This window comes from Alternaria infectoria (genome assembly GCF_024043175.1).
Source record: "Alternaria infectoria strain BMP 0036 chromosome Unknown scaffold_9, whole genome shotgun sequence".
Taxonomy (NCBI): Eukaryota; Fungi; Ascomycota; class Dothideomycetes; order Pleosporales; family Pleosporaceae; genus Alternaria; species Alternaria infectoria.
In genome coordinates, this window is record NW_026250698.1 from 312,575 (window position 1) to 327,959 (window position 15,385).

Below are 15,385 nucleotides of genomic sequence, written 5' to 3' on the forward strand. Positions count from 1 at the left end.
GTGGAAAATGTACAATAGCGGCTGCGCCTAGACAGTAGACCCAAAACGAGATCGAAGTAGATATCGAGGAGAGCGTTCATGTCGTGTGCCGGAGCCAGAAAAACATTAACACTTGCGTGATGGCATGATTATGATCGTAAATGATTCGTTATGCAAATGCATCGCGTGCAAATGTCGGGTGTAAATTGTGAGATTCGGCCTGGAGAGGACGGTCGGAGAGGTTCGCTGGACTGCAGAGTGGGTGTCACTCATTACATGCGCGATGCGAGTATGGCCAGCGCGACGATGACACCGATCAGGAGCGTGCCAACTCCAGACATGACACGGTTGAGGTTGCGCCACCAGGTTGCTTTCTGGAAGGATTTGTCGTCGGCGGGTCCCATGGCTTGGGCGAATTGCTGTTCCAGGTCGGCCTGGCTAGCAGTCGGGGTACCAACAGCGTTCGGGTCGAGGGGTAGAGGAAGGAACGCGGCAATTATCCAAGCTGTGTTTCTGATTAGTACATGTCTTCATTCATACGTGGTATCTCGTGGGTTAAGACTTACCAGGTGGGAACAGAAATCCTATACAGAAGAGCAGGATCTGTCTGTTTTGGCGCCCGAAGAGTGTAGCATGAACGTCATCGTCCAGTGATGGTGCGTTCCAAGCGCTGTACAATTGTCCTCTCCGATCGGTCCGGAGGTGCGGTGTTGAGTAACCGCTGAGCGGGTACATGTGAGGTCCGACTGCGTATACTGCTCCGTCAATCGAGTGAACGTCGTCTGCTAGCGAGACAGTATCGGCGTGTGAAGCGCGGTTCCTTGAATTGTTCCTCGGTCGGTTCCGTGGTCGGTAAATGCTGAGTGGGAAGTTACTCTCTGAAGGGGTGCGCGATCGTCCGCTGTGGGCGGTTCCCAGCCGTACGCTCTCAGAAGACTCGGATTCCGGGGCTCCAACTGAGATGCGTTCTCCCTTTTGGTAGTACACCCTTGCCCAGGCTGGAATGTTGTCTGCAATGAATCTGGACATATGCGACTGAGAAGATCCAGGTCGCTCGTCACTCATCGACACTGCATCGGTACTATTGGCTCTGTTGCGCAAGTACCCCGAGTTCTTCATGCGCAGAGGGATCGATGTAGGCAGCGGCGAGATCGTGTCCATGTGTTCACTGTTATCATCGGATGAAGATCTTGTCGTAGGAGAGAAGAGCGGCCGAGGCACTGGCACTGCAGAGAACTCGGTATGACCTTCCGACGATACATTGTCCGACGACGACTGTGCGCTCCCAATTGTCTGTCCCCTCCGGCGTGGAATCGCTGTTCGACCGTTGCCCGCATAGCTTTCTTGTGAATGTGATCTGGCGCCGAGCGACCGGGAGTTTCGTGCGAGGGATCGCGAATCGCGTTCAGAAACGGAGGCGATTGTTGACAGCTGGGAGCTCCAGTGATGTACCAGCGACGGGTCGTGCATCCGGGATGCGATGTTGGGCGCGTCCTGGGATTCGGCTCGCGAGCTAGTGCCGGACGGCGCGCGTACGACGGGGTAATTAATTCGGATTCCGCTCGCGAAGGATGCTGTGCTGGCTTCATGAAGAGATGGCGATGGTTGCGATGAAGCTAGTGTATGTGTTGGTTCGATGCTGGTGTAGGAAATATCAGAAAACGTGAACGACTCTGTACTTTGTTGAGGATGCAATACAGGTTGTCGATAGTCAGTGTCACAAGTGAGAGCAGGCCCCCTAGCTTGACGTTCGGTTGCCGCTGGGCCTTGGGGAACTTCTGGTAACGGTCGACCGAAACTGACACTTGACGAGTTTCCGGCATTACTAATTGGGCGTGGTGTGGTGGTAGGAGCAGGTGAAGCAAAAGATGCAGCAGAGGCCTTAGGCGTTAATGCACGGTCGGAATCTCCTCCAGAAGAAGAGGGAGGAACAGCCCGGATAGTTGGCCTTGTAGATTGTGAGGAGACGACCTCCTCAAGTACCTCGAGGCCTTTTGGTTCATCTTCTAATTCCGGTGGGGGTGAGGATGGGGCAGTGCTCCCCTGGGAAAATCTTAAAGACGATGGCGTAAAAGAGGATGCTACGAGGGTATCTTCCTCTGACATGCTAGTGGAGCCCGAATGTCTGAAACCCTTCTTCCGTGACAGGATAGGCTGTGGTGTTCGCGCTCGGCTCGCCTCGAACTTTGCGATGGTACTGGCGACCTGGCTGCTATTTGAAACACGAGATCCCGGCCTTTCAAAGCCGTAACCCGGCGCATGACGGGGTGGGGGCAGGATTTGCGAGGGTTCGCTAGGTACGGGATATTTCTGATAGATGTCATGTCCGGGATCTTGAACAATACGGATGGTTGACCCAGAGTCGCGGTTAGTTTGCGAGTTTGAGCGTTCGTGAAGCGGCTTGCGGATAGGAGACGTGTTTGTTGACTGCGACTGCGGCGGGTCAAATCGAGGACCTTGTGCGAGTGTTTTTTCGAGTGCGTTTTGTGAGTCTGCGCGACTGTTGCGTTGTTGTGAGGACATGCTGTGGTGGTGGTGTGGGCCGAGGATGCCGAAATGTGGACTGGTGGTAAACGCGGGCGGAGAAGTCGAAACCGATCATTAATGACGGGGTATGGGTAAAAAAGCAGTAAAAAGAGGACGTAAAGACAGTATGTGAAGATAGCCAAAGAGTGACAAAAGTGCTAAAACATATCAAAAAGAATGGCGGCCCGCAGGCATTAACGGTATGAAGAATCGAGGGAGGGAGGACGAGGAGTGGTGGTGAGGTGAGGACGGCGGGCGTCTGGCAGCAGCTCGGCCTAAAGAGGGTTCGTGGCTGTATGCAGAAGCAGGTTCGCGCTGCAGGAGCGATCCAATTGACAGCTCAGCCCCGGCCAGTCTGGAGCACGACCCGCGACTTATGATGACTTGTACAGAGATGGACCCAATTCGCACAATATGACTTTCGTCTAGCCTATACCGGTCGACAAGATGATATGAGCTGCTGGATGCGCGGTCCACCTGGGAGTGCGATCACTGCGACGCGCCTGGGGAACCCTCGTCGAACAGCCTTCCTAGTCAATCGGGAGAAGCGCGTCGCGGTTGAACGTTTAAAATGAAATTATATTTTGGGACGGGCCAGTGACGACGCGCAGCGTGGCGGACTAGCCGTTGAATGGCAGAGAGGCTGGCCAGTGGGCCTTTGGTTGTGCGTGCTGCAGGGGTAACGCGGGAGGGCGTGCTAAGACGTCGTGGGCGCTGATGGCGCGAGTCGCAGGAGCCGAGACGAGGGAACGGACGATCGGGGCACGTGATCCAGCGTGACCGATGGGGCTTGGCGGGGTATCGAAGGTGAATGGCTGCGCTGCGCCAACAAGATGCGCGCGACAACGCGGGGGGATCTCATGCAGCTATAAACAACGCCCATGATTCTTTTCCTGCCTCTCCTGTAGTGCGTTTGACGTGCGGCTGCTTTTTTGCAACACCTCGCCATGCCTCCACCCCCCAACGGCTGGCGCGACAAGCTCAGTGCGCTCGAAGACTTGTACCAGCGACATGTCAAGGGCGGTAAGTTGGCGCTCCTCCACCTCAAACCCTCTTAAACGCCTGCGCGACCCACATCGGACGAACTCTGTTGCGCTTTCCTGTCGAAACATCGCCATGAGGTCTAACGTGGTGCCAGTTCCCAAACCGCCTGTTCTTTCGTCGAGAGTTGCGGCGCTTCTGTCGGTACGTTTCAAGTTCGCTCCCCACCACCATTGCCATTGTTCTCACCCAATGGCACCGCACGCGCCAAACATGCTGAAGTAGCTAACCACCACGCCTGTAGGCCGCCTATGTCTTCATCTACGTAATTCCCTTCTACTTGTCGCCCGCCACGCGACCCTCTCCGAATCTTACGCGCGATGCGCCGTCTTCGATACGCGCCCGGGTGCGCGCAGTGACCTTTTCCACCGTCCTATGCTCCGTCCTCACCATCGTCGTACTGTACCAGCATGACGCATCGGCCATGGAGATCATCCGTTTGCTTGGCATCTGGCCTGTTTCACTTGTAGATACCATCCGGACCATGCTTCTGGTGACTATCCTCTTCGCCGGTCCTATCTTCGAGCACGGCATTGTAGACGGTGACTGGAGAGACTGGATCAAACTAAAGGGCGTCAACGAGACCCTGAGCAGCTGGATCGGATACAGGAACTACATAGTCGTAGGTCGTCTACTCCAGTCCACCTCTTCCTATTCTAACCTGCCCAGGGCCCCGTTAGTGAAGAAGTCGTGTGGCGCTCGTTAATCATCCCCCTCCATGTCCTCGCGCAGTTCTCCGGCAAGCAGATCGTCTTCCTCACGCCACTGTACTTCGGCATCGCGCATCTCCACCACCTCTACGAGTTCCGCATAACCCACTCTGAAGTTCCGTTCTTCGTCGCCGTGCTCCGCTCACTCTTCCAGTTCACATACACGTCGCTCTTCGGTTTCTTCGCAGCCTTTGTCTTCATAAGAACCGGAAATGTCTACACGTGCATGATAGCGCATACCTTTTGCAATTGGATGGGCCTTCCGCGGTTCTACGGCCGTGTGGGTGTCGAAGCCGGCAATCCCATCGGACCACCAGACGTTGACAAGAAGGATGATGAGCAGAAGAGCGTCCCACTGTATCAGGGCAGGGGTGTTGGATGGACCGTCGCCTACTATATTGTGCTTGTAGCAGGCGCTCTGGGCTTCTACTATCAGCTCTTTCCGCTGACTGAGAGCAGTCACGCCCTGCCTGTAGACTTGACCAAGGCGTAAGATCACCATGCGCAGTTGGAACGCACCGGGCTGCAAGCAGTAGACCACACTTAGAGGTGCTGCACGTTCACGTATGAGGTATAGCACAAGTAAATATCACTGAGATGCTCATCCGAGTCTCGCAATAGCCCACCAATTATCCTTCTCATACCCCGACTCCAATACAACTCCACCAGCCTGCTCAATATCCCCCTCCAGCTCCCCTTTCCGATACAAATGATAGTATCTCAAGAACGTCTTATCACCGTCCGGCTTTGGCGCCTCTTCTTCGTCAGCCTCACCCTCATCCTTCTTCTTCCTCCGCCCTTTCTCTTTCTCTTTCTTCTGCTTCAAGACCCACGGCACCATGACGTCCTGCTCGTGACCTTCGTCCCAGCCTCTTCTACTGTCCTTCTGTTCAAGTGCCCAGACATAGATAAGTGCTCTCCCACCCTCCGGGCCAGCATCTCCATTATGCCTCGACGGCGATGAAGGCCGCAGTAAATCCAAAATACACTTTACAGCCTCCACCCTCCGTGCCGATGTCGACAAATGATGAATGACCGCTATCGAAATAGCGAAATCAAACACACCATTTGGATGAGGCAGAGAAAGGTTGTCTGCTACCACTACATCGTGCGGTTCATGTTGTTTCGCGATCTTGACAAGGTTTGTAGATCTGTATCGACGTTAAATTTCAGGGACAAAAGCATTACTTGTCGTAGGATAGTCAACCCAGTGAACAAATGATTAGAACATACCGATCACTACCCACAATCCATACCTTCTTATTAACAGCCAAATACTTCCCATTCCCACACCCGACATCTGCGCCTATAGCGCCATCATGCTGTTCTTTTAGGAAACGCTCGACTATGGGCCAGGGCTAGCATTCGCGTTAGTCATGCATGCGGTTTTGGAATATTTGTGACGGGTGGACGCACACCTTGTAGCGGGTGGAAGAAAAGTGGGATGCAATTTCTTCGTAGACCGAGTGAACGTGTTCGGCTTCGTAGCTAGCGCCTTGGGTTTCTGAGGTCGCCATGGTGGTTATTGCATCGATAGTGAGTGGAGATGTCACAGCAGGGAGTGCTGATGTGAGTGGTGTGGTGACGGATGGGGAAACGGCCAATGGGGGGTGGAGGGGGTGCCAAGACGCTATGTGGGCATGCGAGTGTGCGTCTCGAGCGCTGCGTCTTTCATGCTCTACACTGACATCCTCTCACAATGTCATGAAAACGTCTCGTGTGAAGGCTCAGCGTTGAGACAACTTTTAACTACCTGGCAGATATCGAAAACTGACCACTACGTCTGGCAAAATAGCAAGCACCTATCCCAGAACGCGAAGATGCTGAAGCTTGCATTGCATGCATCCCTTTTCTTTCTCCGCCCTGATTAAGAGACGGCCTCGCCCATCAAACTACGAATTTTTCTGCTCAAGATGTTGTAGCCTAAGGCTTTGAGCGTTCTGATTGCTTTTCTTAGCATGAATCTTCACGAAGGCTGTGTGTATGCTACTCAAGTTATCGAAATCTGGGCTATGTCCTTATCTCCATTCTACCGGATGCGACAACTTCAGACTTGCGGCAACTACAGGGCATGTCACATCGCATTCATCGTGTCCGCTTCCGCCTTTCTTTGGGTGCATGTCAAACGATGGCAAGAGGACAATGGCGGTTGACGTCCCATCCATTGTTCCTTTGTGGCGGTCATCTTGTGGCTTTTAAACTCGCAGTTTCCCGTCATCGATGCCAGTACTTTTTGAACACTATCGTCTTCTTTTCCAAACCTCAGGTCAATTCAGCTATTCTTACAGAAATTTCACATCCAAGATGGCCACTCCTAGGGTATATAGAGCCCCAGCGGGCAGTCGACGAAGCGCGCGTATCCCGGCGGCTATAACCGGAACTCCAGCTAACGCGCGTGTTAGCCTTCGTTCGGACTTGCAGGAGAATCGGGACCGCATAGTATGTTCGTTCCCGAGCTTGATTGTTCTTACTGATCATCTCTTAGGCAGCACGTATAAGTAAGAGATGGCTTATGCGTGGGCGTGCTAGGCCACAGAGAAGCAAAGGCTTCACAACTGGTACCAACTGGTGCTACATCAACGCCGCGCTCCAGGCCCTGATGCATCAGCCCCAGTTACTGAACTGGCTTCAAAATCATGATCGCCCGGTCAGACGAGGCACTGGTGGCAGTAACATACGTAATGCCTGTCATGCAAATCCTCCACAGTATTGGGGAACAGCTACCAATAATGCGGTGCCAGATTGTACTGGATGCATGATGAGAGAGCTGGTCAACACTTATTGGGCTAACACTCCCAACGCCACAGTCGCCCCCGACATGCCAAGAATACAAGGAATCGCATTGGCTGGTGACGTCGCGCAGTTGGCCGCCAACGGTTCGATGGTTCAGATGGACTCTAACGACTTTTATCAGGTGATTCTGCAGCGCTTGCAGGTCGCCAGTGAGTGAGTAAACGCCCATTAGTAAATTATCAACATGCATACTTACCAGTTCTAGGACGCAAGAATGGGAAGAAGACTTCCGCGCACTATTCCAGCTCGACAGACAAGAGAACGGCCGATGTATAACATGTGGTCACGAAAGGCTCATTGCGAAGATTCCAGAAACCGGCATCCTTCTAAATGTTCCCACGGCCACAACAACTTTCAACGCAGCGCTGTCGAGATTTTTTCAAGAGCGGAGAACGATACACTGCGCTATCTGTGCAAGCAATACTAACCATCTGGTCACGACCAGTATTCAAGCTGGTCCTCAAATCCTGAAGATCAAACTTGCCATCTTCCAAATGAAAAAGTCGGAAAAGAAAGACAAAAAAGGCAATCCGCAGCCTGCTACGGAACACAAGATCAACCACCGCATGGCTCACCCCAACATACTCGACCTAACTCAATATCAAGAGAATGCTCATCTTCCCCTCCGCTACCGGCTATCTAGTGTCATCTCACACTCCGGCGAAGGCACAGAGAGCGCAGGTGGACACTACATCGCGAGTGTTCGCGGCCCAGGCGGCCGTATCACTTGCATCTCTGATTCTGTGACAGAGACTTTTACACAGGCTCAATTCGAGGCAAGTCCACAGGTGGCCGGAATATCTCCCCCAGCAAAGGAGGTGTATGTACTTACCTATCTGAGGGATGACGGGAGGTTGCAACGGGAGATGAAAAATCTCGAGTCGACGCTGAAGTGATGGGGAGTGATAAGTTCGAATTGGTAGTTTCCCTCTTTTTTAGATATGCATGCATTGTAGTCACTGCTTTTAATCACCCATGCCGTTGCAGCATCGTTATTTTGAGTATGATTGACCAGTCGCGACAACTGAAGCATCTATTCCAGTGCGGTTGCCCACGCAAGTGGGATCTGCGAGCCTAACTGCTGAATGACGTCTTCGATCTTGGAGCTGGAACTGTGAAATTGGTCTCTCATCGTCAGTACCAAAAGCACGGCACATGCAGAAACTTCATCATTTCCGACTACGAGAGTGGCGCGTTCTGGCCGCGAAGTGGATGCTCCAAATGAGATGGCTGGAGCCCTGGAGCCTAGAGAGGCCAAAGACACGCTAAATTGCGGCATGAGCTCGCGCGACGCGTCAAGCTTCCGACACTGCGCAATGTGCCAGCAACACGTGGAATATGACTTCAACCCTCATGTGCCTGAAGCTGACAAGAATAATGATGGTAGTGATGAAGAGACGGCAGCGATCCAGTGAGTACCGGGAGGCATCATGACCAGCGAATCCAGAATATACTGGATCGTGAATTCCTCTCCGAGAACGCCGCCAGCGTCAAGCGAAACAAGACATCCGCTAGATCCTCGACGTTCAAATATTTGCACCTACACAGACACTCGAAATAAAAGAGAAACGAGAAGGATCTGTTGTTCATCGCCGCTTTCACACTTCCGTTTCCAAATATGGGCGTTTAACCGGCGGCGCATCACTGGACGAGGGCGCTGCATGATTAGATGGAACTTCATCAACCTATATTGCGCCGCGTACTGGATCGCGAATTCTCGGTAGAAGAAACCCTCTGCCGCGTGGCGCTCACGGTTCCTACAAGATTCAGATCGTCTGCAAAGCATCCTAGACGCTTGGCTCTCTGCATCTCAGAGCACTCAACATCTGAATTATTCCGACACATACCACATATTCCTACCGCCCACGATGTACATATCGACGCTTCTCACGACCATTCTCTTCGCTACCACCGCTCTCGCAACACCATACCCGTGGGCTGCACCACAAGCCAGCATCGCCCCTTCCCCCAGCGGAACGCGTAAGCACAACCGCACGCATAGCCACAGGCACAAAGAACCGACGCCGACGTTCAAAGAGCCATGCAAATGCGCTATGCCGATTGTGCCGATGAACTTGCTCAGCACGAATGAGAAGTGCTTGATGAAGCATGCTGCTGAGATGGGCTGCTACATGAGCTCCAATGGTGGATGCCCGTCGCCGGCGCCTGCTGTAAGTATGAAGCTAGAGGGGAAGGAGGTTTGCTGACGAGGTGTAGTGTGGACTTGGGCCACTGCCGGGTATTCCGATGCACTAGACAGCGATGCAAGGAAGTGATCTGAATTATTGATTGGATATTGTTAGGGAAGCGACTAAGTCGATGCTATCCATATACATCATGCCTTTCCGACGGCGCACGAAATTCAGAGATTTCCTACACGCTTAACATCCCCAAACCCTTCGCAGCACCTCTTGTTGTCATACGAGGTTCCCGGTGACATTACCCAGCCCTCCTTCTCTTTCCTTGAGTCCCACCAACACTAACATCCAGTGCCCTCTTGCTAGCACCCGCATCTCTAACCACCCTTAGTCTGTCCTTCTTCAGTGCCCCAGCATGTCTACCTGCGACTTCTTTATCTGGACAGCCATTCTCGCCAGGCTCGATCAGCGGCTCAATGCTTGCCTCCTTCAGCAGCGCAGGAACTTCGCTAAGCATGGCTTTGTACCGACCTTTCTCTCGGCACCAGTGTATGAGTGCGGTCAGCGGACCGGCATCCACGCCTGTAGGCAACGACTGCAAGCCATGGGCGAGGGCAAGAAGCGGGTAGTCGATTTTCTCCCATACATCGTAGATCCACCCTTCAGCAGTATAGCTCGAAGTCAAGTCGACAACCGTGGAATCGATGACCGGAGCGGGTGTAGGTGATGGTGTATCCTTCCCGACTTCATCAATATCCATCTCTTCGACCTTAACGCAATCCCTCCTCTGGGCAAGCTTAGCTGCACAAGTAATACTGTGTCCCATCTTGATCTCGTCGCCCTGAAGCCCTCGTGTCATGATGATAAAATCCCGTATTTGAGTTCCGGTGACGCCCGCCTTTGTCAAACGCTCAGCGGCATGACCCCAGTAGTAGTGCTGAGGAAAGTACGACAGTAGCTCCATGATCGTGAACTCGGTGTCGCCAAGGAAGGTTATGTCCACCGTAACGGATGTTGCAACACTCTTGAATGGACAAAACAGATTCTTATCCTTGACTCCATCATCTTGGTTCTGAAGCAACACAATATGCTTGTTCTCTGATGTAGTCGGGTCCGGCATGGCAAGCATCATCAGCTCGGGGATAGGTAACTTGAGCTTGCGCGTGGAGCGTATTGCGCCAGTTCCTCGCCAGTTCATACCAGGCGTGGGGATGAAGTCCGCGTCAGGGTTGGTCTCTTTGAACGATAGCCAACGCCACGCATCGCAGATGTCGAATACCTTATCTGGACAGTCGCGGGCTTCCCTCCATGGAAAGGTGGTCACGGGCGCGAAAGTGTCGGAGCCGACGGAGCTGGTAATCTCATAGCTGCCGAGCTGCTCGTTGGTGGCATTGGACGGGGCGTGGAAGTCTATCTGGCCCTTCCACGGCAAGACCCAATCAACACTGTCGAAGTTGAAAACATCGGTGTCGCTTCCATCGCTGAGTTTGAGCATCTCGGGTACCAGTCCGTACTCAGGATGTAGTTCGCCACCTGGTACATACATGTGCAAGCCTTGTTGATGAAGTTCTTCGCACGTAAGCGGCATGGGCCCAACCGGTGTGAGCTTAAACGCTTGACGATATGGATCAAACGCGATCGGCAGCAGGCCAGACCATGAAACATGCTTCCAGCCCATAGGAAGTACAAGCTTTTGAACCAAGGTGAAGTCAGGTAAGCCGCCAATGATTGGGACAAAGGCTTGGTGGAAGAGCAGACGAGGGTCCAGAGAAGGATATGGGTATGACGGGTGTGTGCTCCCTCCGGGCGGATATTGCAACTGCCATGACAGCGAGTGAACAGTGGGCAGTCCATCGAAGGGTACAGGGTCGGCCTTGATAGGCTCAGTGCTGAAGCTGAACTCTTGATGTGCCGAAGACTCCGTTGGTTTCGTCGCGGGCAACAATTTGCGAAGAGACTTGGGCGCTGCGATTGGTACTTGAATATTGTCTTGAATGAAGGAAAGCGGTTAGCAAATGCACTGATATTATTAGGAAAGCAGTACTTACACGATGGCTTGGGCTGTGTGCGCAGTCTGGTACTGCGACGTGTGGCCGTCGGGTTCAGAGACTCTTCAAGTTCGCGAGCCAGTCTCGCATCAGCCCCGGTATCATCCTCGGGAGCCTGGGAGATTATAGGCTTCAAACCGTCGTTCGCCTTGTCGTTGTCAATAGGAGACTGCGTCGGTACCGAAAACTTATTGGGAGTGTGATTTGCCTTCACTAGGGCAGTCTCAACGTCGTTCTTGGTCTCCTCGAGGGAAGTTCGCCATGATAGCTCCTCTTGCGCAGAGCTAGCTGAAGGGATGGCTCGTGTATAGTTGTGAAACGTCGGCGTTTCTGGGGATGGTAGTCCATGCCAAAGGAGCGGAACGCGGTTCTTCTTGGGCGTGGATGGCTGCTCAGGCTTCCCTAGACTTCCGTCCTCGCTGTTGGCGCTAACAGTCTGACTGTATGGCTTCTGGTCGCCGGAGTCACTCTTGCCGTCGAACACGTTGTGGAGACGTGACAATGCTGCGTCGCGTCGTCGATTATGCTTTGCAGCCTCCACCGCTGCAGTACCAGAAGCGCGGTTCTCAACGCGTTGCTGATAGCTTGAATACTCGTCGGAGAGATCATCGTAAGCTTCAGGTACGACCTGTGGCGAGTTGACGTTGCCTGTTTACATGTTAGTATTCGATTCTCGTCCATTTCATGTATCCACTAAACTCACTAGAGCTAATGTAAGCCTCTCTGCTAGGAGACGGCGTACGCCAAGTATGGCCCATGGTTCCTGAAGTTGATTGCGTGCTTGCGTTCGAAAGGTGCGGATCGGTGGGAGGAAGCAGCATGCTGGGCGAGCCGAAGTCAAGAGCCCTCAATTAGCGTTGTAGCGAGGAGAAGGAGTGGTGATAAGAGCGATGATTTTGATATGCCTAATGGGGAAGATGAGGATGACAAGAGATGCCGGCATCACCTTCACCTCTGGCGCACGGACGCATCAATTTGAGCGCTAGCCGCATGGAAGTGGAGGTGACGGCGGCAAGACATGAAAGAAGAGAATTGGCTCCTCCAGTTGCCCTAGATGATGAATTGATTCAAGTGTGAGACAGTATATTGAGTTGTGAGGAGAGGACTTCGAAATAAGTACGGACGTAGACTTGACAGATGACAATGCCATTCTGACTTGTGATTATGCGGTAATGTTGGTCAACAGCGGTTTCTAGCAGCTGCGATTCAACAAAACTGGTCTAACACCTACATGTGTCTACCATGTAGTACCGAGTGCACCAATCGCTGGGCCTTCGCCATCGAAGAATTCCTCGTCCAACAGGCTCAGCAGTACCTGTTGACCCACCCACTGTTCTTCAGCCGCGGGCCTGATCCTCTCCGGAGGCAATACAAAGCCAAAGTCACCGGTGTCGGGCAGTTCAATGGTCATAGAGAACTTGGCGCGACCAATAGTGTACACATGGTCGATAGACGCACCGGTTGTCGGGTACAAGGTTGCTCCACTAGGGCCGTAGGTGTAGGTAGTCGCATTGGTTGAGTAGTAGGCAATGTTTTCGCTCATCAAGGCAGCGGCCTTGGTCCACATGCCGAGCTCTGGCGCGTAGAGAGTCTCCTTGTGGCCGAATGGGTACAGGATCAGCTGGGAGTAGCTGTGCCAGTCAATGTATAGCTTGATGCCTTGCTCATCGCGGATCTTGCGGATCAGGTTGTCCATTCCCAGGTTCTCAGGCGTATCGCGGGGCGCTTCTCCCCTGTATGTCTGCGAGCATGGGTCTGTTGAAGCTCCGCGTGGGTCAGCATCCCAGTTCCTGAGATTACATGTCAGTGTATGCCATACGGATAGCGCAGAAAATTCGCTCACGTCTCCCAGTTGCGGTTCACGTCGCGACCATAGCATGTTTGATTGGCAGCGTTCTCTGGTGGCGGCATACGGTTCTTGCGCCATAGGCGGTCATCTGTTTGAGAAAAGACGAAGCCTAGCATGTATTAGCAACAACCAGTGGATCTATCCTTGGTGACTTGACATACCATCGGGGTTGACAAAGGGAAACATGTAGATGTCGTAGTTATCCAGAATGGCTTGCGTGTAGTTGTTGCCGGCCTTGTATTCGTCGGTGAGGGCCTTGGCGATATACTCGATGGTCATAGCAGTGATCCATTCACGAGCGTGAACAGTTCCGTGGTAGATGACCGCAGGCTTTCCTGGACCATCTTTTCCATAGAGATGAACGCCGAACATGTCGCGCCCTTCAAAAGATATTCCAGTGCTCGTCCAGTTTGAATTGTCTGGGAACGATTCCTGTAGATCGCGCCACCAAGTAATATGCTAATAATGGCCAGTCAGCTTCGGATCGAATAGCAGTGATACATCACCTACGTCTTCATACGGGTGGTAGCTATCAAACCACGCATCTTCTGAACCGTTAGTTTGCCTCTTCCAGGCCTTCTTGACGTGCGACTCCCGGGCGATAGAATCGGCCAGGTTCTCATGCAAGGTTCGGGACTTGAGCCCCAAAGCCTTGAAGGCGTCCAACTGCCCGGGTGCGATAAGAACATCCAGGTTTCCACGAATCTCGTTCAAAGTCTCGTGAGGGACAGCAGCAAGAGCTCGCTTTGCTGCAGCATATTGAGATCCAGTAGCTCGGACGCGATGGACTTGGTACCCATCATATGTACGAGGCTGTGGGCTGCGAATGGTCGCACCTGCAACGAGGGATAGCCAGGCAAGGCTGAGTACGAACTTCATGATGTTGTTCCGCCACGGAAGCGATCAATTGACGAGCGTGAGATATTCAAGATTGTAGAACATGGGCCTTATATAGCTGACCATCTTCCTCACCTGGGCGCATTTTAGTTTGCTGGCACCATGATAAGCACAAAGCGTGTTCCTCCAAGCCCTGACCATGGACATTGGCAGCTCAACGTGCGCACGGTGACATGATTGATGTTGCCCAAGAGCCCGGTTAATCATGGATGAGGTGTAATCGGGACGTTTCCCCAAGATGTGGTGGCCTTGACCTGCCAGTTCTGCACTAGACCTGCCATGGCATTCCTGGGCGAGGGGTAGCAACGTCATCTGCGGGCTTACTTTGTTCGTGAGCAAATACGTTATTTCGGTGGAGGTAAGCCGAGCAGGTTCTGTCGCGTTGCGTCTACAGGCATAGGTTGCGGCGTAGCAGGCTGGGCGGAGTTGCTGCTCAGGCGGGCTCTAAGGCTGTCCTCCGCAAATTGCCCAAGTGCGACGATGTCAGGGCCAGGAACAATATAGTGAGATCTGAGCATCTCCAGGCAATCATTGTACCGAACGACCCTGCGAACTGGTCGTACTGTAATGCACCGACCCGGATGCCGCAAGGAAATGAGGGGAAGCCGCGGATAGAGTGAAGAACCTTGGAATAATCTCCGGACGGAAGCGGCGCTAGAGCGGAACCGGATAAGCGGCTTCCCCGACGGATTGGCCTCAAGTGCTGCCGCTGCCGACCCCATCCGTGACCCCAATCATCGCATCACATCACATCACATCAGCGACTGCAGCATCGACCAGGATACGAATGCCATGGAGAACTGCAACTATTGTTTTCTTGAGGCCAACTGTTTGCCAACCAATACGGCCACCGCATGCTACAGCCAGAACTTGCAGAAACATTTGCCATCCAGCAATCTAAAGTCGTCCGCAGACATTCAAGTATCGACTTTGCTAGCAGATGATTAAAGTGCAGTAATGTCTGTCATTAAGGTTGTTACATCGGAAACACAGCTCAAGAGCCAGAACCTCACGTCAAACCGTCTACATCGTTGGCGCCGGAGATTTTGCTTCATGCTACACGATGATGAGAAGCAATCGACAGGCCGGGATGTATATCTTGAGTCTGTGCAATGTCGGTTATCAGGTCGCATTCTTCGCATCACCAGAATCAGTCTGTCTTGAGTCTTCTTACGAGCATTGAAACAAAGAGTCGAACAATGTTCGACTCGACGTCTTTGTTTCCTTGTCGCCTCGGCCTCCACACACTCCTCTAGATGTACGGTCCTCCTGTTGTATACACAGTGTCTTTAGTACACATAACGGCGAGTGAAAACAATACTGGCCAGCAGGTGCTGAACTTTCACTCCACCACGGTAAACTCCCCTTCTTTCGATTTGATATTATCCCACGAATCTCAACTTC

The 15,385-nt window shown here is 52.8% G+C and overlaps 5 protein-coding genes across 5 annotated transcripts; 2 read left to right on the top strand and 3 right to left on the bottom strand.

Moving 5' to 3' along the window:
- Positions 1-251: 251 nt before the first annotated feature.
- Positions 252-2,502, bottom strand: J4E92_006058 (uncharacterized protein; the record flags this gene model as incomplete). The annotated part of the gene is made up of 2 exons (XM_051497433.1): positions 252-484; positions 546-2,502. The coding sequence occupies 2 exons, from the start codon at positions 2,500-2,502 to the stop codon at positions 252-254; spliced, it is 2,190 nt and encodes a 729-aa protein (XP_051352080.1).
- A 950-nt stretch (positions 2,503-3,452) lies between these two features.
- J4E92_006059 (uncharacterized protein) lies at positions 3,453-4,749 on the top strand (the record flags this gene model as incomplete). Its single annotated transcript, XM_051497434.1, has 4 exons — positions 3,453-3,528; positions 3,644-3,690; positions 3,791-4,168; positions 4,216-4,749. 4 exons carry the CDS (start codon positions 3,453-3,455, stop codon positions 4,747-4,749), a joined length of 1,035 nt encoding a protein of 344 aa, XP_051352081.1.
- Positions 4,750-4,857: 108 nt separating this feature from the next.
- On the bottom strand, positions 4,858-5,773 carry J4E92_006060 (uncharacterized protein; the record flags this gene model as incomplete). The annotated part of the gene is made up of 3 exons (XM_051497435.1): positions 4,858-5,407; positions 5,490-5,614; positions 5,675-5,773. 3 exons carry the CDS (start codon positions 5,771-5,773, stop codon positions 4,858-4,860), a joined length of 774 nt encoding a protein of 257 aa, XP_051352082.1.
- A 1,301-nt stretch (positions 5,774-7,074) lies between these two features.
- On the top strand, positions 7,075-7,945 carry J4E92_006061 (uncharacterized protein; the record flags this gene model as incomplete). Its single annotated transcript, XM_051497436.1, has 2 exons — positions 7,075-7,202; positions 7,255-7,945. 2 exons carry the CDS (start codon positions 7,075-7,077, stop codon positions 7,943-7,945), a joined length of 819 nt encoding a protein of 272 aa, XP_051352083.1.
- Positions 7,946-9,488: 1,543 nt separating this feature from the next.
- On the bottom strand, positions 9,489-13,963 carry J4E92_006062 (uncharacterized protein; the record flags this gene model as incomplete). Its single annotated transcript, XM_051497437.1, has 6 exons — positions 9,489-11,176; positions 11,236-11,883; positions 12,487-13,025; positions 13,079-13,193; positions 13,246-13,543; positions 13,595-13,963. 6 exons carry the CDS (start codon positions 13,961-13,963, stop codon positions 9,489-9,491), a joined length of 3,657 nt encoding a protein of 1,218 aa, XP_051352084.1.
- Between the last annotated feature and the right edge of the window lie 1,422 nt (positions 13,964-15,385).